The sequence below is a fragment of the Coregonus lavaretus genome, assembly GCF_964263955.1.
Source record: "Coregonus lavaretus genome assembly, chromosome: 9".
Taxonomy (NCBI): Eukaryota; Metazoa; Chordata; class Actinopteri; order Salmoniformes; family Salmonidae; genus Coregonus; species Coregonus lavaretus.
Window position 1 is genome coordinate 56504074 of NC_139996.1, and position 26361 is coordinate 56530434.

The following is a 26361-nucleotide window of genomic DNA, read 5'->3' on the forward strand; positions in this document are numbered from 1 at the left end:
GTGTATATATACTGAGATCGTGTGACAGATCATGTGACACTTAAATAAAGTCCACCTGTGTGCAATCTAACTAATTATGTGACTTCTGACGGTAATTGGTTGCACCAGATCTTATTTAGGGGATTCAAAGCACGCACCACCTTTCCATTATTCATTTTTTTGAATTTTTTGAAAAGTTATTTTTTTCATTTCACTTCACCAATTTGGACTATTTTGTGTATGTCCATTACATGAAATCCAAATAAAAATCAATTTAAATTACAGGTTGTAATGCAACCAAATAGGAAAAATGCCAAGGGGGAATACATCACTCACCCTCTCTCACACAGAGACAGAGAGGTAGAAGTCGGCTCAGACAAATCCAGCTCATGAGCTCCATCAGCAACAGATTTTATTTTAGAATGAAAAATGAATGTGTTTATGCAACTAATGTTCCTCTAATCAAACCGAAACGCACTGAATCATTTCAAACTAAAACGTATTGTTCCTGAATCGTGTCTTTCCCGCAATTACATTTTGAAATGTTGCTCAACTGTCAGTATGCTTTTGCTTATCAGAATGCATCTCTCCCTTCCCTTCTTGTGCAAAGGGGGGAGAGGCAAAGTTCAGTGGAGTACTGAAAATCGGTACTTAATTTAAGTAAAAGTACTGTTACTTAGATTGTAATTTACTCAAGTAAAAGTAGCCCTCTTAAAAAACTACTCAAGTAAGAGTTACAAATTTAGTTAGGTCATTTTTTACACCTTAGGGTAGTAAACTGACAGCAAACAAAAATAACAACATTTTAGTGCAAATTATTTGCCATCAATTTATTATTTAAGCCTGCGACACTATCTTGCAGATGTCCTTCAGCACAGGTAGTCTCCAATGAAGACTGACATCAAACAAAGTCTGTAGGCTGTACAGTTTCTATTAAGGTCTTAATCAAAGTGCTACATTTCATAAAAAGGTAAATGGTACGAGAGACATTGGAATAATTTCCCATTTTCAATTGCATCAACGAAAATGTATTTCATAATATAAATTCAAGTACATGTGATGATGAATGCGTTCTAAAAAGATTTACAGCATGTGTGATGTTAAATGTTTTATTCAGAATGAAATATCAAGGAGGATCACGTAAGTGTTACAACAGCCAAACAACAATCAATATCGAAAGGTCACTATCAATCATGTTACAAGTATGCAAATCAGACATTTCAGCATGGAATTAAACATCAAGGTAGGTATTCAGGTAAGAATCCTCTAACTAAAAAATAATCAAATAATTGCCATAGTCAACTCAATCATCTTTTTCCTCCTCCTCTGCCTTTCCACTTTGAAGGGTATTTAAATTTCTTGGCTGGCCCATTCTCCTCCCCCTCGGAAGTGCCACTAAAAACTGCAAATAAAAAGGACACACCAAAAAAACTTGATTTCTAGTATATGGCACAAAAAGGTTACGGAGATGATGCACTGTATGTGCTTATAAGGCCTTTTCTTAAAAACAGAATGACATTTAAACACACACAGAGCAGAGATAGCTAGTAAGCGATTGCCACAAACATCTGATTAATCTGTTCACTCTTTATGCCAATGACAAGGTGGCTAGTTGGCCAACAAGCAGAGATCATATGGGGAGCTAAAAACAGGTCAAATTCTGGGTTAGCCAAGCTAACTACACTGAACAAAAATATAAACGCAACATGTAACAATTTCAAAGATTTTACTGAGTTACAGTTCATATAAGGAAATCAGTCAATTGAAATGAATTCATTAGGTCCTAATCTATGGATTTCACATAACTGGGAATACATCTGTTGGTCACAAATACTTGTTTTAAAAGTTAGGGGTAGGAATCAGAAAACCAGTCAGCATCTGGTGTGACCACCATTTGCCTAATGCAGCGCGACACATCTCGTTACCAAAGAGTTGATCAGGCTGTTGATTGTGGCCTGTGGAATGTTGTCCCACTCCTCTTCAATGGCTGTGCGAAGTTGCTGAATATTGGTGGGCACTGGAACACGCTGTCGTACACGTCGATCCACAGCATCCCAAACATGCTCAATGGGTGACATGTCTGGTGAGTATGTAGGCCATGGAAGAACTGAGACATTTTCAGCTTCCAGAAATTGTGTACATATCCTTGCGAAATGGGACAGTGCATTATCATGTTGAAACGTGATGGCGGCAGAATAATGGCACGACAATGGGCCTCAGGATCTCGTCACGGTATCTCTGTGCATTCAAATTGCTAATCGATAAAATGCAATTGTGTTCGTTGTTGATACAGTGAGGGAAAAAAGTATTTGATCCCCTGCTGATTTTGTACGTTTGCCCACTGACAAAGAAATGATCAGTCTATAATTTCAATGAAAGGTTTATTTGAACAGTGAGAGACAGATTACCAACAAATAAATCTAGAAAAATGCATGTCAAAAATGTTATAAATTGAATTGCATTTTAATGAGGGAAATAAGTATTTGACCCCCTCTCAATCAGAAAGATTTCTGGCTCCCAGGTGTCTTTTATACAGGTAACAAGATGAGATTAGGAGCACACTCTTAAAGGGAGTGCTCCTAATCTCAGTTTGTTACCTGTATAAAAGAAACCTGTCCACAGAAGCAATCAATCAATCAGATTCCAAACTCCCCACCATGGCCAAGACCAAAGAGCTCTCCAAGGATGTCAGGGACAAGATTGTAGACCTACACAAGGCTGGAATGGGTTACATGACCATCGCCAAGCAGCTTGGTGAGAAGGTGATAAAGTTGGTGTGATTATTCGCAAATGGAAGAAACACAAAAGAACTGTCAATCTCCCTCGGCCTGGGGCTCCATGCAAGATCTCACCTTGTGGAGTTGCAATGATCATGAGAACGGTGAGGAATCAGCCCAAAACTACACGGGAGGATCTTGTCAATGATCTCAAAAATTTTTTTAAACACATTGTAAAGTGGTTATCCCACTGGCTATAAGGTGAATGCACCAATTTGTAAGTCGCTCTGGATAAGAGCGTCTGCTAAATGACGTAAATGTAAATGTAAATGAAAGACAGCTGGGACCATAGTCTCCAAGAAAACAATTGGTAACACACTACGCCGTGAAGGACTGAAATCCTGCAGCGCCCGCAAGGTCCCCCTGCTCAAGAAAGCACATATACCGGGCCGTCTGAAGTTTGCCAATGAACATCTGAATGATTCAGAGGAGAACTGGGTGAAAGTGTTGTGGTCAGATGAGACCAAAATCGAGCTCTTTGGCATCAACTCAACTCGCCGTGTTTGGAGGAGGAGGAATGCTGCCTATGACCCCAAGAACACCATCCCCACCGTCAAACATGGAGGTGGAAACATTATGCTTTGAGGGTGTTTTTCTGCTAAGGGGACAGGACAACTTCACCGCATCAAAGGGACGTTGGACGGGGCCATGTACCGTCAAATCTTGGGTGAGAACCTCCTCTCAGCCAGGATATTGAAAATGGGTCGTGGATGGTATTCCAGCATGACAATGACCCAAAACACACGGCCTAGGCAACAAAGGAGTGGCTCAAGAAGGAGCACATTAAGGTCCTGGAGTGGCCTAGCCAGTCTCCAGACCTTAATCCCATAGAAAATCTGTGGAGGGAGCTGAAGGTTCGAGTTGCCAAACGTCAGCCTCGAAACCTTAATGACTTGGAGAAGATCTGCAAAGAGGAGTGGGACAAAATCCCTCCTGAGATGTGTGTAAACCTGGTGGCCAACTACAAGAAACGTCTGACCTCTGTGATTGCCAACAAGGGTTTTGCCACCAAGTACTAAGTCATGTTTTGCAGGGGGGTCAAATACTTATTTCCCTCATTAAAATGCAAATAAATTTATAACATTTGACATGCGTTTGTCTGGATTTTTTTGTTGTTATTCTGTCTCTCACTGTTCAAATAAACCTACCATTAAAATTATAGACTGATCATGTCTTTGTCAGTGGGCAAACGTACAAAATCAGCAGGGGATCAAATACTTTTTTCCCTCACTGTAGCTTATGCCTGCCCAGCTGCAACCATGGGGGCACTCTGTTCACGTTAACATCATCAAACCGCTCGCCTACATGACGCCATACACGCGGTCAGCCAACTGCCACGTACAGTTGAAACCGGTATTCATCCGTGAACATCACACTTCTCCAGCGTGCCAGTGGCCATCGAAGGTGAGCATTTGCCCACTGAAAGCGAATACGACGCCGAACCGCAGTCAGGTCAAGACCCTGGTGAGGATGATGAGCACGCAGATGAGCTTCCCTGAGACGGTTTCTGACAGTTTGTGCAGAAATATTTCGTTCATGCAAACCCAGTTATCAGCTGTCCGGGTGACTGGCCTCAGACAATCCTGCAGGTGAAGAAGCTGGATGTGGAGGTTCTGGGCTGGCATGATTACACGTGTTCTGCGGTTGTGAGACCGGTTGGACGTAATGCCAAATTCTCTAAAACGACATTGGTAGCGAAATTAACATTCAATTCTCTGGCAACAGCTCTGGTGGACATTCCTGCAGTCAGCATACCAATTACACGCTCCCTCAAAACTTGAGACATCTGTGGTATTGTGTTGTGTGAAGAAAATGCACAATTTAGAGTGGCCTTTTATTGTCCCCAGCACAAGCTGCACCTGTGTAATTATCATGCTATTTAATCAGCTTCTTGATATGCCACACCTGTCAGGTGGATAGATTATCTTGACAAAAGAGAAATGCTCACTAACAGGGATGTAATCAAATTTGTGCACAACATTTTAGAGAAATACGCTTTTTGTGCGTATGGAACATTTCTGGGATCTTTTATTTCAGCTCATGAAACATGGGACCAACACTTTACATGTTGCGTTTATATTTTTGTTCAGTGTAGCTAACTAGTAGCTATCTAGCCATTTAATTTGCGCTAGCACTCAAAACACAATTTCAACAGCAGAATTATACAGTGAGTGTACAAAACATTAGGAAAACCGTTCCACAGGGATGCTGGCCCATGTTGACTCCAATGCTTCCCACAGTTGTGTCAAGTTGGCTGGATGTCCTTTGGGTGATGGACCATTCTTGATAGACACGGGAAACGGTTGAGCGTGAAAAGCTAATACCACAGCCAGTTCAAAGGCACTTAAATATTTTGTCTTGCACATTTACCCTCTGAAAGGCACACATATACAATCCATGTCCCAAGGCTTAAATATCCTTCTTTAACCTGTCTCCTCCCATTAATCTACAAGTATCAAGGAACAATAAGGGATCATAGCTTTCACCTGGTCAGTCTGTCATGGAAAGAGCAGGTGTTCCTAATGTTTTAAATACTCAGGGTATTTGAGAAATACTTAATAGTATTACTCCAGAAATATACAATATTACAAATGAAGGAGTTAAAGGAAAAATCCACCCAAAAATCACAAATTCCTATAATTTACCATGTTAAATATTACTAATATGTGAGAACAATATTGTTTGTGAGGAAATGTTCATTTTGTCATTATAATAAGGTTGGTAGCAACATGTGAAAATCATTGTGGAAATTTGTTGCAGCTCAAGTCGAATAGAAAACCCACAATGCAACGCTCTCTCTATGGGTTGGCAGCTAGCTAGCAAACACAGCTACACACAATAATAAAAAAGTCAATATCAGGATGTGAAGTAGCTAGTTAGCTGTAAAATTACCGAAACAAACTGCATTAACAATTTAGGAGTCTACAATCTCACCATGTTCAACATGCAGATCGATGTGCCTCGCAGAGTGGAGTCTGACATTCGCAACGGCCATGCAATGGCACCATGTAATGCACCCTGGACTGAAGAGGCAGACACAAAAGAGAAATGTGGTGGGCCCTCTTAAATTACACATTTCTTGAGGTAGAAATATCACAAAAATATGATCAATGGCTCATTTGAGAGAAGAAAACCTCCCACATTATGACATCGGCTAGTATTGAAATCTGACATGTATGATAGACGTTTTCGCAATCTAAAAGTCGTATTCCTATTAACTTTCAGTGTAGTGAGAGCGGGTTTATCTCAATGCTACGTCATACCCGCCAAATTTCTGCCTGCTTGAACGGCAAAAGCTCAGATCCACATGAAAACATGAAATTACCCCGGAACTCAATAGAACATTGCTCAGCGATAAACAAAAACAATATAACATTCAAAATGGGGGAGTCTTTCCTTCAATTAAAGTGCAACTTACCTCTGATCGTATCTGGCTAAGAACCCACAAACAAAAATCTCCTCAAGAGCGTAGTTTTACATTTACATTTAAGTCATTTAGCAGACGCTCTTATCCAGAGCGACTTACAGTTAGTGAATACATTTTTTTTTTTTGTTGTTTATACTGGTCCCCCGTGGGAATCAAACCCACAACCCTGGCGTTGCAAACGCCATGCTCTATCAACTGAGCTACATCCCTGCCGGCCATTCCCTCCCCTACCCTGGACAACGCTGGGCCAATTGTGCGCTGCCCATGAGTCTCCCGGTCGCGGCCGGCTGCGACAGAGCCTGGATTCGAACCAGGGTTTTGATGACAAGCTACTTTGAATACATTTCGTTGGTCAAGGGGTCGTGAAACGTTCATATAGACGTAAAGGGGAAACAATACTATTGATTCAGGTAGGAAAAAAAGAAGAAAAAATAACAAAAATTTGGAGTTGCAAGGTTTTCATCCAACAGCGACAATAATAATATAAATCTATGTAACTGAAGTGATTTGGTAAAATGCAACGGAGTAAAAAGTTACTTTCTTCAGAAATTACTTGAGTAAGAGTACAGCCCACATTAGCACATTACTACCCACCTCTGGGGAGTGAGAGCCTGACGCGAAACAGGGAAAGGGCAGACACTTTCATTGCAGGAAGCAGGTTAATGCACATTACTTTTAACCAAATAATGGTTTTTAGAAAAAGAAACATCTGCAGGAACATTGTGTAGCCTAATCACTAAAATTACCCACATTAGCAAAATTGCTTCGTATGAGGGCAATGTAGGACATTTTCGGTTTATCATTCCAGCTAAAGTTAGTGTTGTCTATCAAATTGTATAGGCTTATTAGGCTACTTTGCTCTCCTCTACTGCCATTTTCATCAGCATGCTAGCTAATGCTAAAGCAACCCATAAACAATGGGGGGAGGGGGGGGTGGGGGGATTATTTAAAAAAAATAATCACCTAATAGCAGGAACATCACCATCTAGTGGTCAAAACCTGGTAATATCAGGATGGGCCATAAACTCATCAACTTCAATGACTAATTTCTCTGAACGGGAGGAAAAAAAACATCAAACTCACGGAATACATTATAGGATAAAGAAACAACACTCCGAGCCACAGCTCCATACTACTAGTCAAACAGAAAACTGATACTATACTGTACAAATATATAAACACAACATGCACAGTGTCGGTTCCATGTTTCATGAGCTGAAATAAAAGATCTCCGAAATGTTCCATATGCACAAAAAACGAATCTCTCTCAAATGTTGCGCACAAATTTGTTTACATCCCTGTTAGTGAGCATTTCTCCTTTGCCAAGATAATCCATCCACCTGACAGGTGTGGCATATCAAGAAGCTGATTAAACAGCATGATCATTACACAGGTGCAGCTTGTGCTGGGGACAAAAGGTTTACTCTAAAATGTGCAGTTTTGTCACAACACAATGCCACATACAGTGAGGGAAAAAAGTATTTGATACCCTGCTGATTTTGTACGTTTGCCCACTGACAAAAACATGATCAGTCTATTATTTTAATGGTAGGTTTATTTGAACAGTGTGAGACAGAATAACAACAAAAAAATCCAGAAAAACGCATGTCAAAAATGTTATAAATTGATTTGCATTTTAATGAGGGAAATAAGTATTTGACCCCTCTGCAAAACATGACTTAGTACTTGGTGGCAAAACCCTTGTTGGCAATCACAGAGGTCAGACGTTTCTTGTAGTTGGCCACCAGGTTTGCGCACATCTCAGGAGAGATTTTGTCCCACTCCTCTTTGCAGATCTTCTCCAAGTCATTAAGGTTTCGAGGCTGACGTTTGGCAACTCGAACCTTCAGCTCCCTCCACAGATTTTCTATGGGATTAAGGTCTGGAGACTGGCTAGGCCACTCCAGGACCTTCATGTGCTTCTTCTTGAGCCACTCCTTTGTTGCCTTGGCCGTGCGTTTTGGGTCATTGTCATGCTGGAATACCCATCCACGACCCATTTTAAATGCCCTGGCTGAGGGAAGAAGGTTCTCACCCAAGATTTGACGGTACATGGCCCCGTCCATTGTCCCTTTGATGCGGTGAAGTTGTCCTGTCCCCTTAGCAGAAAAACACCCCCAAAGCATAATGTTTCCACTTCCATGTTTGACTGTGGGGATGGTGTTCTTGGGGTCATAGGCAGCATTCCCCCTCCTCCAAACAAGGTGAGTTGAGTTGATGCCAAAGAGCTCCATTTTGATATCATCTGACCACAACACTTTCACCCAGTTCTCCTCTGAATCATTCAGATGTTCATTGGCAAACTTCATATGTGCGGTCTTGAGCAGGGGGACCTTGCGGGCGCTGCAGGATTTCAGTCCTTCACGGCGTAGTGTGTTACCTATTGTTTTCTTGGTGACTATGGTCCCAGCTGCCTTGAGATCATTGACAAGATCCTCCCGTGTAGTTCTGTGCTGATTCCTCACCGTTCTCATGATCATTGCAACTCCACAAGGTGAGATCTTGCATGGAGCCCCAGGCCGAGGGAGATTGACAGGTATTTTGTGTTTCTTCCATTTGCGAATAATCGCACCAACTGTTGTCACCTTCTCACCAAGCTGCTTGGCGATGGTCTTGTAGCCCATTCCAGCCTTGTGTAGGTCTACAATCTTGTCCCTGACATCCTTGGAGAGCTCTTTGGTCTTGGCCATGGTGGAGAGTTTGGAATCTGATTGATTGATTGCGTCTGTGGACAGGTGTCTTTTATACAGGTAACAAACTGAGATTAGGAGCACTCCCTTTAAGAGTGTGCTCCTAATCTCAGCTCGGTACCTGTATAAAAGACACCTGGGAGCCAGAAATCTTTCTGATTGAGAGGGGGTCAAATACGTATTTCCCTCATTAAAATGCAAATCAATTTATAACATTTTTGACATGCATTTTTCTGGATTCTTTTGTTGTTATTCTGTCTCTCACTGTTCAAATAAACCTACCATTAAAGTTATAGACTGATCATTTCTTTGTCAGTGGGCAAACGTACAAAATCAGCAGGGGATCAAATACCTTTTTCCCTCACTGTATGTTTCAAGTTTTGAGGGAGTGTGCAACTGGCATGCTGGCATGCTGACTGGAGAAATGTCCACCAGAGCTGTTGCCAGATATTCAATATTAATTTCTCTACATTGTTTTACAGAATTTGGCAGTACGTCCAACTGGTCTCACAACTGCAGACCACGTGTAACCACGCCAGCCCAGGACCTCCACATCCGGCTTCTTCACCTGCGGATCGTCTAAGCCCTGCCATCCAGACAGCTGATTAAACTGTGGGTTTGCAAAACTAGTGCTGTGGCGGCCATGAAATGTTGTTAGCCGGTTATTGTCATGCGAAAGACTGCCGGTCTCACGGTAATTGTCCGTTAATTTAAAAAAATGTTAAGCATCTCCAGGCCTCCACGCATACAAGCTGCATACAAGACACTGATGTGCGCATCTGGAACATCAACATTTAAAAAAAGTTGAATAAATAAGCCAGTTTGCGCTGTTCTGTGAAGGGAGTAGTACACAGCGTTGTACAAGATCTTCAGTTTCTTGGCAATTTCTCGCGTGGAATAGCCTTCACTTCTCAGAACAGACTGACAAGTTTCAGAATAAAGTTATTTGTTTCTGGCCATTTTGAGCCTGTAATCGAACCCACAATTGCTGATGCTCCAGATACTCAACTAGTCTCAAGAAGGCCAGTTTTATTGCTTCTTTAATCAGCACAGCGGTTTACAGCTGTGCTAACATAATTGCAAAACGGTTTTCTAATGATCAATTAGCCTTTTAAAATGATAAACTTGGATTAGCAAACACAATGTGCCATTGGAACACAGGACTGATGGTTGCTGATAATGGGCCTCTGTACGCCTAGGTAGATATTCCATTAAAAATCAGCCGTTTCCAGCTACAATAGCCTTTTACACCATTATAATTGTCTACACTGTATTTCTGATCAATTTGATGTTATTTTAATGGACAAAAAAATTGCTTTTCTTTCGAAAACAAGGAAAGTTCTAAGTGACCCCAAACTTTTGAACGGTAGTGTACATATACATACACACATATATATACACATACACACACACACACACACACACACACACACTATACATATATACATATACACATACATATAATTCTATTGGTTGCAAGAATTTTGTATAATCATTTAAATTGAAAAACTAAGTTTTGAATCCGGCGTCGTTTTGGGTATCTCTTCACAAACCATGTGCCATGGAATCGTTACATCGAAAATCCCAACTATTTTGCAGCCTGTATGGCGCAGCTGTAAATGTTTTGGTCCTTAAATTAAACTGGCATATTTGTTCATTTATCACAATTTTCTTTAGCCAATTTCCTTACCTTCTCCCCTTTCCACTTGCCTCCTCCATTTTTGCCGTAATGCTGCAATCAGTTGGTAGTCATTTTGGATAGAGCAGACATTTCCAGATATTTCTATTACCTGCATGTGTGACATAACTCCACCAGTCCTATTTATGATATCATTTACAAAGACTACACTGTTTAAAAAAAAAAGAAAATCTACCATATGGGAGAAATATACAGTACCAGTCAAAGGTTTGGACACACCTACTCATTCCAGGGTTTTCTTTATTTTTACTATTTTCTACATTATAGAATAGTGAAGGCATAACAACTATGAAATAACACATATGGAATCATGTAGTAACCAAAAATAGTGTTAAACAAATCAAAATATATTTTATATTTGAGATTCTTCAAAGTAGCCACCCTTTGCCTTGATGACAGCTTTGCACACTCTTGGCATTCTCTCAACCAGCTTCATGAGGTAGTCACCTGGAATGCATTTCAATTAACAGGTGTGCCTTCTTAAAAGTTAATTTGTGGAATTTCTTTCATTCTTAATAGGTTTGAGCCAATCAGCTGTGTTGTGACAAGGTAGGGGGGGTACACAGAAGATAGCCCTATTTGGTAAAATACCAAGTTCATATTATGGAAAGAACAGCTCAAATAAGCAAAGAGAAACAACAGTCCATCATTACTGTTGTTACTTTAATCCGGAAAATGTCAAGACCTTTAAAAGTTTCTTCAAGTGCAGTCGCAAAAACCATCAAGCGCTATGATGAAACTGGCTCTCATGAGGACCGCCACAGGAATGGAAGACCCAGAGTTACCTCGGCTGCAGAGGATAAGTTCATTAGAGTTACCAGCCTCAGTACTTGCAGCCCAAATAAATGCTTCACAGAGTTCAAGTAACAGACACATCTCAACATCAACTGTTCAGAGGAGACTGCGTGAATCAGGCCTTCATGGTCGAATGCTGCAAAGAAACCACTACTAAAGGACACCAATAAGAAGAAGAGACTTGGCTTGGGCCAAGAAACACGAGCAATGGACATTAGACTGGTGGAAATCTGTCCTTTGGTCTGATGAGTCCAAAATTGAAGCACGGAGGAGGACGTGTGATGGTATGGGGGTGCTTTGCTGGTGACAACGTCAGTGATATATTTAGAATTCAAGGCACACTTAACCAGCATGGCTACCACAGCATTCTGCAGCGATACGCCATACCATCTCATTTGCGCTTAGTGGGACTATCATTTGTTTTTCAACAGGACAATGACCCAACACACCTCCAGGCTGTGTAAGGGCTATTTGACCAAGAAGGAGAGTGATGGAGTGCTGCATCAGATGACCTGGCTTCCACAGTCACCCGACCTCAACCCAATTGAGATGGTTTAGGATGAGTTGGACCGCAAAGTGAAGGAAAGCAGCCAACAACAACTTCAAGACTGTTGGAAAAGCATTTAGGTGAAGCTGGTTGAGAGAATGCCAAGAGTGTGCAAAGCTGTCATCAAGGCAAAGGGTGGCTAAATATATTTTGATTTGTTTAACACTTTTTTGGTTACTACACGATTCCATGTGTTATTTCATCGTTTTGATGTCTTTACTATTATTCTACAATGTAGAAAATAGCAAAAATTAAAAATAAACCTTGAATGAGTAGGTGTCCAAACTTTTGACTGGTACTGTATTTCCACCCCAACCCCATACCCCCATCCTTTTTCCATACAACTTCGTCTACATGTGTAGAATGAGTTTCCTGTAAACAACATATATTATATCCCTCCTATTTTAGCCAGGTAAAGATCGTATTTTCGTATTATCTGCTAAGCCATTACAATTAGGGCCTGTTGTCTGGACCTATGGCAGTCTCTATGGGGGTGCCACAGGGTTCAATTCTTGGGCCGACTCTTTTCTCTGTGTATATCAATGACGTCGCTCTTGCTGCTGGTGACTCTCAGCTCCACCTCTACGCAGATGACACCATTTTGTATACATCTGGCCCTTCATTGGACACTGTGTTAACAAACCTCCAAACGAGCTTCAATGCCATACAACACTCCTTCAGTAGCCTCCAACTGCTCTTAAACACTAGTAAAACTAAATGCATGCTCTTCAATCGAACGCTGCTGGCACCCGCCCAACCGACTAGAATCACTACTCTCGACGGGTCTGACCTAGAGTATGTGGACAACTACAAATACCTAGGTGTCTGGTTAGACTGTAAACTCTCCTTCCAGACTCACATTAAGAATCTCCAATCCAAAGTTAAATCTAGAATCGGCTTCCTATTTCGCAACAAAGCCTCCTTCACTCATGCTGCCAAACATGCCCTCGTTAAACTGACTATCCTACCGATCCTTGACTTCGGCGATGTCATTTACAAAATAGCCTCCAACACTCTACTCAGCAAATTGGATGTAGTCTATCACAGTGCCATCCGTTTTGTCTCCAAAGCCCCATATACTACCCACCACTGTGACCTGTACGCTCTTGTGTGCTGGTCCTCACTACATATTCGTCACCAAACCCACTGGCTCCAGGCCATCTATAAATCACTGCTAGGCAAATCCCCGCCTTATCTTAGCTCATTGGTCACCATAGCAACACCCACCCGTAGTCTGCGCTCAAGCAGGTATATCTCACTGGTCATCCCCAAAGCCAACACCTCCTTTGGCCGCCATTCCTTCCAGTTCTCTGCTGCCAATGACTGGAACAAATTGCAAAAATCTCTGAAGCTGGAGACTCTTATCTCCCTCACTAACTTTAAGCATCAGTTGTCAGAGCACCTTACCGATCACTGCACCTGTACACAGCCCATCTGAAATTAGCCCGCCCAACTACCTCATCCCTATATTGTTATTTATTTTGCTCATTTGTACCCCAGTATCTCTATTTGCACATCATCTCTTGCACATCTATCATTCCAGTGTTAATACTAATTGTAATTATTTTGCACTATAGCCTATTTATTGCCTTACCTCCATAACTTGCTACATTTGCACACACTGTATATATATTTATTTCTGTTGTATTTTTGACTTTGTTTTGTTTTACCCCATATGTAACTCTGTGTTGTTGTTTTTAATCGCACTGCTTTGCTTTATCTTGGCCAGGTCGCAGTTGTAAATGAGAACTTGTTCTCAACTGGTTTACCTGGTTAAATAAAGGTGAAATAAAAATAAATAAATAAAATTATAACTAGCTATACTTATCTCACCACTCACCATAATGAGATACACGTTTTGATTATACTTACCATAATATATGTTTGTAAATTTAACATTAAGAAGTACAATGATAATTGAGTGTCCATATAGCTGTACCAAGATATTTGCACTGTTAAGCATACTTTAGCTGCGACTAGGGCTGTGGCAGTCATGACATTTATCAGCCAGTTATTGTCATGCAAAAGTCTGCCGGTCTCATTGTAATTGACCGTTAATTAACATACACGTTTAGCATCTCCAGGCTCCACGCATACAAGCAGCATACAAGCCTCTGATGCGCGCCTTTGGAACATCTACATTTTATAAAAAGTTGAATAAATCAATTGAATATACATCACAATACATTCATTATTTATTTTAGGCAGGTCTAAAGAAACATTATGATATGAAGAAAATGTATTCCAGAAGAACAGAATATGAGTTGGCCTACTGTATGTTATCTGGCTATGTGCCATGTCATAGGCTGTAGGCTTGTTCATTTAGTAGACAAGATATGCTTGTAAGTCCATTGCCATTATTTAATATTATATGATTTTATAGTAACAAGAATATAATTTAACTTAGCTGAATAAAGTAGAATGGATAATTTTCCCATTCCGGAGTGAGAATGTGTGCATATGAAGTGGCTATGTTGATCGTAAAAGTGATCATTTGAAACAGGTCCTATATGCTTCATGTAGAGTTATTTGGCAACTTTAGTTGTGAATGATACAACCCTTAGAATGACTTGGAAATCAAAAGATATATGGGCTGCATGATGCGACTATAGGCTATTGACGATTTGAGAAAGTCGCAAAACAAAGCTTGCGCTCTGTTCCTTGCCTCAGGCTGCACACGCTGTTCTCTCATCAAGTGATCATATTTTCATCCATCATATTCTCAATTAAATCTTGTCTTTAATAATATGTCAAATTGGTTTCAGACTCTGTATGCCATGGGCTCTCCAACCCTGTTCCTGCAACTACCCAGTGCTTAATTTGGGAAACCAAGTGAAATCTGTTCGGGAACGTCAATAGTAACATGTTTTCACAAAGAAACATATTTCATTAAACTGTTGACAGCCCCTCTGCGCACTGGAAAAAAGGAATGAAGGAGAGCGGGGAGAAGATGGCAATTCACGGTGGTGAGATATTCTGTAGCTAAAGTTAATGTGTCAGTCTAAAACAAATTCACTATAATTGTAGGCTAAATCTGAATTTGTTTAATTTAGGCTAGACCAATTATGTACCAAAGATATCTTAAATTAGTATTTATGTTTTTCTGCCATGTGTAATATGCAGTATTCTATGTATTGTATAACGGCACTATGATAAGTGTTTAATGGGAATTTCAATTGCATTTGCATTGATGTCAGTGGTTAGAGGGACAATAGAGCCCTGAGTACCAGGCCCTTCAACCTGATGATCATTAGCAAGTTGGGTAGCCTACTACTAATGCATATCCAGAGCGCATAAAAGGAGATTACCGAGTCACATTGGATTTTACTGCGGTAATGACTCACGACTGCCGGTAATACGGTCACCGCGACAGCCCTAGCTGTGACTAAGCAAACCTCTAATTGTCCTCCGATATTTCACCCGCTAAAACTCCGCCCCCCATCCCAAGTTGGGTTGTCATTCCAGTGACTGGCTGACCGTCCTTGTACACATGGATCCTAGGGCCTTTAAGAGATAGGGGCCCATCCTTTAAAAAAAGCACATGGTGCCACCTACAGTACAAGACAAGCCATTTTCTTTGCTGTAAAGCTGCAAGTATGCCTGTCGCGAAGCGGTGCTCCATGAAAGTGAAATGGATATTATTGGACCTGCGTATACAAGAGACTACTGGCTGTTGCTTAAACTGTATTTATACTGGTATGGCTTACTGATAAGACAATGTACATTTTCTCTCCTTCCAATTAGGGCTGACCCCATTTAGTCGACTGTTTGATCGATAGGCTGTTGGTCAACCGAGATTTCTTTCATGGTGTACAAGACACCGGTCTGATTCGCGCTGAGTGGACTGATCCATTGTGGAGGCCGTGGGGATGTAACAGTCCATCAGTCTGCCACAGAAATTGTATGTTATATTACATAAGAACAATGGTGCAACACTAAAGCGCTTTCTCCCTCGTTGGATAACGGTCGCTGTCCACAGTCTGAAACACATCAGTGCGCTGTTGAATTGGCGCCTTTTTTACATTTTAGTCATTTAGCAGACGTTCTTATCCAGAGCGACTTACAGTTAGTGAATACATTTTTTTTTTTATACTGGCCCCCCGTGGGAATCGAACCCACAACCCTGGCGTTGCAAACGCCATGCTCTATCAACTGAGCTACATCCCTGCCGGCCATTCCCTCCCCTACCCTGGACGACGCTGGGCCAATTGTGCGCCGCCCATGAGTCTCCCGGTCGCGGCCGGCTGCGACAGAGCCTGGATTCGAACCAGGATCTCTAGTGGCACAGTTAGCACTGCGATGCAGTGCCTTAGACCACTGCGCCACTCAGGAGGCGCAGTGGTCGCTTTTCCTAGACCATGTTGCTATGTGCATAATAGCAAAGTTAACCAGCATATTGGTGTTGAGAACAATGTGGCGGAGGCAGCAGCAGAATGAGGAGATGAGAAAACAGCCCTCGCCTTATTGTCTAAGAAAAGTGAGGAGGGAGGAAACCCAAACTTAATTAGGTCTATAAATCAATAGCCTAACTGTTAAATGTGCCTGGTTTTATAAATCATCTATATATCTACAGAAATAAGACAGATCCTGCTTCTGTTGCCTGTTTGAGTGTTTGTTTAATAGCCTACTGATTCCGTGAGCACCAATCCTCACGCAACGACATGTCAAGTAAACAGTTTCACAAATTCGGCTGTTTTTAAATCATTGCTTTGCTGTAATAAAGGCTTTACACTTTGTTTTCGTTAGAACAGCCTCTCTGGAATTATTTATGATTTATTTAGTGTTTACACTGTTCCAAATTTTCAGGAAAATAACATTTAAAAAAACAACGTTCCTTTTTTCTTGATCTCCTTATTGTTATTATAATAAGTAATATCATTATCATTAGTAGGCTTAGTATCGATTCCATGGCAGTGTTTATGAACTGATACGCAAAACGACGCAGGATTCAAAACGTAGAATTGTTCAATTAAAATTATTATATCAAATTCTTGCTACCAATAGAATGATATTTATTTTTTGGATACAATCTTCCCAGCTCTGCAGATTTTGCTGCGAAGAGACAATCATTAGATCATTTGTTTTGGTACTGTCCATTTGTAGCTTGTTTTTGGACACAGGTCCAGGAATGGCTGAAGGATTGCAATATTTACCTGGAGCTAACCCTGCAGATAGCATTACTGGGTGATCTGAAAAGTCATAGTCAATCAATCAATAATATAATAATACTTTTAGCAAAAATATGTATTTTCAATTTACAATCTGTAGAAACAATGAGAAGAGAAAGGTTCAGAACTTTTGTAAAACATCACAGTGCAGTTGAAAAATATATGGCAAATAGAAATCCAATATGGATGGTGTTGAATGGAGTTGAAGGATGGGACTAATAACAACAAGATAACTAATAATGTAAGCATACTGTGTCCATAATAAGTATATAGGTTATAGGTTGAGAGCTTTTGTGAAAGAGCACAGTTAGAAAGATATGGCATATAGAAGCAAACCGGTTGGACATCATGAAAATTATCGGAGAGGTTGAGGGTAGAGGAAGTTCAGGAGTAACAACAAACAAAATATAATTATTGTAAAATTGACTGTGTCCATAAAATGTATATAGTATGTATAAGCTGGAAGTAGAGGCCTAAGCATTGTTCACTAGTTTACTCCAATTAGGGAAGGGGTGGTGGGGTTGGAAAGTAATAAAGGGAAATATATTTTTTTTAAGGATATGTATATGTGTACGTACATGTATGTGTATATATGTATGTACAGTGAGGGAAAAAAGTATTTCATCCCCTGCTGATTTTGTACGTTTGCCCACTGACAAAGACGTGATCAGTCTATCATTTTAATGGTAGGTTTATTTGAACAGTGAGAGACAGACTAACAACAAAATAATCCAGAAAAATGCATGTCAAAAATGTTATAAATTGATTTGCATTTTAATGAGGGAAATAAGTATTTGACCCCTCTGCAAAACATGACTTAGTACTTGGTGGCAAAACCCTTGTTGGCAATCACAGAGGTCAGACGTTTCTTGTAGTTGGCCACCAGGTTTGCACACATCTCAGGAGGGATTTTGTTCCACTCCTCTTTGCAGATCTCACATATTTTCTATGGGATTAAGGTCTGGAGACTGGCTAGGCCACTCCAGGACCTTAATGTGCTTCTTCTTGAGCAACTCCTTTGTTGCCTTGGCCGTGTATTTTGGGTCATTGTCATGCTGGAATACCCATCCACGACCCATTTTCAATGCCCTGGCTGAGGGAAGGAGGTTCTCACCCAAGATTTGGCGGTACATGGCCCCGTCCATCGTCCCTTTGATGCGGTGAAGTTGTCCCCGTAGCATAAAAACACCCCCAAAGCATAATGTTTCCACCTCCATGTTTGACAGTGGGGATGGTGTTCTTGGGGTCATAGGTAGCATTCCTCCTCCTCCAAACACGGGAGTTGAGTTGATGGCAAAGAGCTTGATTTTGGTCTCATCTGACCACAACACTTTCACCCAGTTCTCCTCTGAATCATTCAGATGTTCATTGGCAAACTTCAGACGGCCCTGTATGTGCTTTCTTGAGCAGGGGGACCTTGCGGGCGCTGCAGGATTTCAGTCCTTCACGGCGTAGTGTGTTACCAATTGTTTTCTTGGTGACTATCGTCCCAGCTGCCTTGAGATCATTGACAAGATCCTCCTGTGTAGTTCTGGGCTGATTCCTCACCGTTCTCAAGATCATTGCAACTCCACGAGGTGAGATCTTGCATGGAGCCCCAGGCCGAGGGAGATTGACAGGTATTTTGTGTTTCTTCCATTTGCGAATAATCGCACCAACTGTTGTCACCTTCTCACCAAGCTGCTTGGCGATGGTCTTGTAGCCCATTCCAGCCTTGTGTAGGTCTACAATCTTGTCCCTGATATCCTTGGAGAGCTCCATGGCCAAGACCAAAGTGGAGAGTTTGGAATCTGATTGATTGATTGCTTCTGTAAACAAGTGTATTTAATACAGGTAGCTGAGATTAGGAGCACTCCTTTTAAGAGTGTGCTCCTAATCTCAGCTCGTTACCTGTATAAAAGACACCTGGGAGCCAGAAATCTTTCTGATTGAGAGGGTGTCAAATACTTATTTCCCTCATTAAAATGCAAATCAATTTATAACATTTTTGACATGCGTTTTTCTGGATTTTTTTGTTGTTATTCTGTCTCTCACTGTTCAAATAAACCTAACATTAAAATTATAGACTGATCATACTTTTTCCCCTCACTGTATGTACAGTTGAAGTAGGAAGATTACATACACTTAGGTTGGAGTCATTAAAACTTGTTTTTCAACCACTCCACACATTTCTTGTTAACAAACTATAGTTTTGGCAAGTCGGTTATGACATCTACTTTGTGCATGACACATACTTTTTCCAACAATTGTTTACAGACAGTTTATTTAACTTATAATTCACTGTATCACAATTCCTGTGGGTCAGAAGTTTACATACACTAAGTTGACTGTGCCTTTAAACCATGTCATGGCTTTAGAAGCTTCTGATAGGCTAATTGACATCATTTGAGTCAATTGGAGGTGTACCGTGGATGTATTTCAAGGCCTACCTTCAGACTCAGTGCCTCTTTGCTTGACATCATGGGAAAATCAAAAGAAATCAGCCAAGACCTCAGAAGAAGAATTGTAGACCTCCACAAGTCTGGTTCATCCTTGGGAGCAATTTCCAAAACACCTGAAGGTACCGCGTTCATCTGTACAAACAATAGTACGCAAGTATAAACACCATGGGACCACGCAGCCGTCATACCGCTCAGGAAGGAGACGTGTTCTGTCTCCTAGAGATTAACGTACTTTGGTGCGAAAAGTGCAAATCAATCCCAGAACAACAGCAAAGGACCTTGTGAACATGCTGGAGGAAACAGGTACAAAAGTATCTATATCCACAGTAAAACGAGTCCTATATCGACATGACCTGAAAGGCCGCTCAGCAAGGAAGAAGCCACTGCTCCAAAACCGCCATAAAAAAGCCAGACTACGGTTTGCAACTGCACATTGGGACAAAGATCGTACTTTTTGGAGAAATGTCCTCTGGTCTGATTAAACAAAAATAGAACTGTTTGGCCATAATGACCATCGTTATGTTTGGAGGAAAAAGGGGGTGGCTTGCAACTTACTTAGGTCTAAATTTCAATACTTCTATAGGCTGCTATATCAATCAATCATTCATTCGTTCATGTCATCATACAGCATTCGAGGTCATTCATGATTTGAAATGCAATCAAACATTTTAGTTTTAAAATGAAATAAAGGGAGCCTTGAATAATTAGCATAAACAATAAATAAACCATTCCATTTCGGAAATTGCGTTCACGAATGAATGCGACTGTTTTTAGTCTTTGCTGTAATAAAGGCTTAACAAACAAACATTACAACAGACTGGTACGCTTATACTTTATTTAGTGTTGTTCAGAGTTTGTTATAACCAATTTATTGATGTGATTTTGATATGCTATAGGCACGGCCTGCCCGCTCATTAGGCAGGATTAGGCACTCACTAACTAAGTCGCTCTGGATAAGAGTGTCTGCTAAATGACTAAAATGTAAATGTAAATGTAGGCGGCCGCCTATGGCGGCAGATTGACGAGGGCGGCATTTTCTGAACTAAACTGAGCTGCTTGTCCATTCCTAGCGCACCTCTCCAGGGTTCTGTTGGAGAGACGTATTTGCAGTGCTCCACCAACGTTCAGTCAAAAACATTATCTAACATAAATCATGTAGAAGATATAGGATATGGTAGAAAGAGTATGTGGCCTTTTCTGAAGCCTACAGGCTGGAGATAAAATGTATGACAATGTAATGAGAAGGACACTTTTTACGTCATGTAGGTTTATCCAGTCAAATAGCATAACCAAAATCATCATGGAATGTACAATCACAACTGTTGTCCAGGAGTTTCACCCCATTGTCATGATCAGTGGTTTCAAGCTGAAAACACTTATGCATTTCCCACTGTGTAAACACATTGCAAACAGGCTCGCGAGACCTCCTGATGAAGTAGGGTAGCTGATATTCAGTGCTTAAATAGCCAAATTGATTAGTCACAGGAATCAGGACTAATAAAGCCAACGCAATGGCCTGTTTTACAAATGGTAGGCTTTCCACATAGATGGGTGTTCAAAAAATTCAATTTCAGGCAACACTGTAGGCTACACCTCAGTAAGCACAGACCGACACCGATACCTTTTGGACATCTTTTTTTGGTGCAGTTCTGAACCGGCCTTGATTTCCACATCCACAGACATTGGTTCAGACCAAATCTGAACCAATCATAGACGTTTATGTTTGGTTCAGATTTAGTCCGGACTGCACCTGCCTTGATTTGGTCCAAACATTGAATTACTTATTTTCAACTTTCATTCAGAACCAAAAATGAACCTGACTTCAACGTCTGGAAAATACGTATTTTAGACGTCTTTTCAACGTCATTTTGCTTACTGGGACTATTCTAGTTTTGCGAGGGGGGCGGCATTTTTGGGTCCGAATCATCCGCCGGAATAACTGACATTCTGGAGTAATAATTACATAACCAACGTTCTCTAGTAATACTATTCCCGTGCGAATAGGTCTTTGGTCACATGCATGCGATGCATACATCTGTCACATAATAAGAGCAAGGATTGAAGGAATAGGGAATGTTTTTCCTAAACTAATGAGGGATTTCGGAAACAAAACTTTTCAGTCAGAAATGGCTGTAATTATGTTTCCGCTTGAGCAACACGAACAGTGTAATAAACACTGATGTTCTGTGGTGGTCGCTGCAGCAGGGAGGAGAGAGACAACTGGTGCTAGTCACAGTCACTCGCTGTCTTTTTTTTTTTTTTTTTTTTTATAAACACAGTGCAGCAAGTCTGAGCCCGGCCCAGCACAATCAAATCAATTGCTGGTCGGATACCTTCTAGTCATTTGTGTGTCTTCATTATTTAATCAAACCATGTGCTTAAATAAAACCATATGTTTTGTCCAGGACCTACACAGTCTACACAGGCCGGTGCGCCATAGCCAATCAGAGCTGCAGTAGGCCTACATGCAAATAATTTGCCACAAGGGCCTGCCATCATTCACTTTGAACTGGACTGTGTGTTTACAGGCAGTAGCAACATCTCGACTTTAGATCATTAGAACGCATTCGCCAAAAGCCACAAAATACAGCTGAATTGATTTCTGCAAATATGTAAATACTACTGGAGTCCTCCTACATTTGGGAACTTCATGGTCCTATTTATCAAACAACCATAAAAGGTAGGCTCTCTCTCCCTCAGTTGCCTATGCATATCAACAACTTATGCCAGCCAGAACGAGATGCGCAAAAATCTAACGAGGGAACATTATTAGATACATTTACATTTACATTTTAGTCATTTAGCAGACGCTCTTATCCAGAGCGACTCACAGTTAGTGAATACATATTTTTTTATACTGGCCCCCCGTGGGAAACGAACCCACAACCCTGGCGTTGCAAACGCCATGCGCTATCAACTGAGCTACATCCCTGCCGGCCATTCCCTCCCCTACCCTGGACAACGCTGGGCCAATTGTGCGCCGCCCATGAGTCTCCCGGTCGCGGCCGGCTGCGACAGAGCCTGGATTCGAACCAGGATCTCTAGTGGCAGAGTTAGCACTGCGATGCAGTGCCTTAGACCACTGCGCCACTCAGGAGATAAACACTCTCAAACTTGTTCAGCTAGTTGGCCGTCAAAAATTGCACTGAAAAATGATGAGGAATAGTAGCCTGCTTGTCCCAACCCACGTTTTGACAACTGAATGGGAACTTGCCTGCCCGCCCATTTGATCGATGCCAAATACATTTGATTGACAACTAAGACATATGCTAACTGTGGACAACAGTCATTCAAGTTCAGAATAGCTAGCTAGCAAGCAAAGTGAGTCACATTTCTTGATAGCTAACCAAATGTCCCCTGCATCTCTAGCTGTAGGTACCAAAAAACAATATGACTCCTCCAATGACATGACATCCTCCCAGCAGCGAGCTACCTAACATCAGTCTCCTTGTTTCAGCTTGCTAAATACATAGCTATATAAATAGGATACCCTAGCTCAGGGTGTGTCAAACTCAATCAGTGCACAGGGGCCATATTGAAAAAAATACGAAATCGCAGGCCACACATAGCCCATTTGTTTTTACAAAAGAAGCATGCAACTGCGACCCAAACTGACATTGTATTATTTGAAAAAGATGGCCCATTATAATATCCACCTATGTACATAGGATGCTGTACATAACATGAACATATTAAAACAAAAGAGATACAGTGCTGTCTGTAAGTATTCAGACCCTTTGCTATGAGAATCCAAATTTAGCTCAGGTGCATCCTGTTTCCATTGATCATCCTTGAGATGTTTCTACGACTTGATTGGAGTCTACCTGTGGTAAATTCAATTGATTGGACATGATTTGGAAAGGCACACACCTGTCTATATAAGGTCCCACAGTTGACAGTGCATGTCAGAGCAAAAACCAAGCCATGAGGTAGAAAGAATCGTCCGTTGAGCTCCGAGAAAGGATTGTGTCGAGGCACAGATCTGGGGAAGGGTACCAAAAAATTTCTGCAGCACTGAAGGTCCCCAAGAACACAGTGGCCTCCATCATTTTTAAATGGAAGAAGTTTGGATCAACCAAGACTCTTCCTAGAGCTGGCCACCCAGCCAAACTGAGAAATCGGGGGAGAAGAGCCTTGGTCAGGGAGGTGACCAAGAACCCGATGGTCACTCTGACAGAGCTCCAGAGTTCCTCTGTGGAGATGGGAGAACCTTCCAGAAGGACAACCATCTCTGCAGCACTCCACCAATCAGGCCTTTATGGTAGAGTGGCCAGGGAAGCCACTCCTCAGTAAAAGGCATGACAGCCCACTTGGAGTTTGCTTGAGACCAAGATTGAACTCTTTGGCCTGAATGCCAAGCATCACATCTGGAGGAAACCTGGCACCATCCCTACGGTGAAGCATGGTGGTAGCAGCATCATGCTGTGGGGATGTTTTTCAGCGGCAGGGACTGGGAGACTAGTCAGGATCAAGGGAAAGATAAATGTCCAGAGAGATCCTTGATGAAAACCTTCTCCAGAGCGCTCAGGACCTCAGACTGAGGCTAAGGTTCACCTTCCAACAGGAGAGCTTTGGAGGATCTGCAGAGAAGAATGGGAGAAACTCCTCAAATACAGGTGTGCCAAGCTTGTAGTGTTATACAAGCTGTAAAAGCTGCCAAAGGAGCTTCAACAAAGTACTGAGTAAAAGGTCTGAATACTTCTGTAAATGTAATATTTCAGTTTATTTTATTTCATAAATTTGCTCAAAAATTGAAAAGCCTGTTTTTGCTTTGTCATTATGTGGTATTGTGTGTAGATTGAGGGGGGGGGGGGGGGGGGGGTACGACAATTTAATCAATTTTAGAATAAGGCTGTAACGTAACAAAATGTGGAAAAAGTAAAGAGGTCTGAATACTTTCCGAATGCACTGTATACTCGCTTGTGACTTGTAGTGCAGCGCATAGTAGGCGATATGGTAGCTGGCCAAAATGAATTCACAACACAAATCATTGCACAGGCCAAATAGAAATGTACAGCATCACGCCTTGAGCACAGATAGAACAATGAGACAGATATTTCACCGGATGTATAAATGTGAAGCATTCGCATAGCGTTTCCACTCACTACCAAATATGGTAGTGAGAGGAAGCCCACTGGCCTGCAGTTGGATAAGATGTAAAGACATGGATTTTGCCTGACATTCTGAACATTTTCTCATCAAATGAAACATTTGATCTCAATATAGTTCTCTGTTCCCCAAACTAGAATCTGTTATGAACAGAGTGGACTAAGTTTGTAGACTTTACCCTTTGCCAAAGTTTTTTTTTTTTTTTTTTTTATCACGTTTTTAGGAGTGCAAAGGTGAATCGAGTTACTGCACACGCGCACTTCAGAGGAGGCGTTCCCTAACAGAAATATGCAGACGTCTGCTAGAACGGGCCAATAGGATCTCGCTAGCTCGTGCTTGGTTCTGCCTACCTCCTTGCTTGTTCTGCCCTCTTTGACTCATTTGTTCACGAGAGGCTGTGGTCTATCTTGGTTTAGTTATACAAATCTTTGCCTTGAGTTTGACACGTGCGTTAGCCTATTAGCCACGTTATGACGGAGTTGTGATCATTGCCCTTGCTAGTTTGATTGTATTGACATTCCCAGCCTTAGTTACAGTCGTCCGTTTTTGTTCAGAATATTGAGTAATTGAAACTGAAACAGTGCATCCCGAATGGGTGGCAGCAAACAATGTACCAGGCCATCTGTGATGCAACCTGATTGCAATCTTTTTGGACTACCAAGAAATGTATTGATGAAATATATGAATCATGCAATGAACTGCATCCATCTATTCTGCCAACAACGCCTTACTGTACATCATGGAATACTTTGTCAAATATAACATTTTTTAAAACCTCTTATAAAGTTGGTTTTGTCGCATAAAATGGGAATTTCATATTCTTTACTGATATGATTGTCTGTTAATATCTGCAAAGCAGTTAACGCTGTCAGTTCCACTTTAACTCCATCATACATCGTGGAGTTGAGGTTAATCAGCTAAGCAACACACTGTTCGACAAGGAAGCAACTAACTAGCTAAATAATGTAGTTAGTTGGCAAGATATCGTTCTTGATCTGCAGGAAACGAAGCTAACGTTACTTGCCTCTGTCTATGGTTTTTTTGTAACAATAATTGGCGATTTAGCTAGCTACGGCGTTAGATACCAGTTACGGCAGCTAACTAACTATCATACATCACGTTTGCTACGTGAACAAACAGATTTTTCTGAAGGCGACTTGACCACAGTGCCATTATTTATAATAACTGCAACTTACATTAATCTTCTTGCCATGGTTGTAGCCCCTTGTTTTGATAAATAAACTGGATGTGTGTGTTATCTTTTGAAGGACTTCTGAACAGCCTCTCCTCAGCGACACTAAAAAAGTACTTCCGGGTCACGGAATTTCGAAAATGTCCAAATAAAAGTCCCCCACGTAAAAGTAGAAAAGTGTCATTAACCTGTATTTATTCATTATATATATATATATATAAAATGTCTAAACATTAACAATGATTAATATTTTCTCATATTTAAGTGACATTTGCATTACATTTGTCTTCAAAATGTTTTCCAAGTAAATGCCCCCAATGCAATACATCATATATGAAATACATATTGGCTTATAGAGAGAAAAGTATTATAGGTGCCGAAGTAGATCTAGCGAAGACAGCTATTGAACATGGCTGATGGAAAAATAAATTAATGCAGTCTAAATTATTATGAGATGGAGTTCTGTCGGGATGCCACCAGGACGCTAGCAAAGCTGGGAAAATCTCTGTGCCACACAATTCGGGTCAAGATCTGTTT

At 41.1% G+C, this 26361-nt stretch overlaps 1 protein-coding gene across 1 annotated transcript in view; it reads right to left on the reverse strand.

The window, feature by feature from the left end:
* The window catches only part of mrpl23 (mitochondrial ribosomal protein L23), a 131676-nt gene extending 105706 nt beyond the window's left edge, over positions 1-25970 (reverse strand). The window contains exon 1 of the mRNA XM_084168813.1: positions 25829-25970. Coding sequence (XP_084024939.1) covers positions 25829-25845 — 17 coding nt within the window. The 5' untranslated portion in view covers positions 25846-25970. The remainder of the gene's footprint in view (positions 1-25828) is intronic.
* Between the last annotated feature and the right edge of the window lie 391 nt (positions 25971-26361).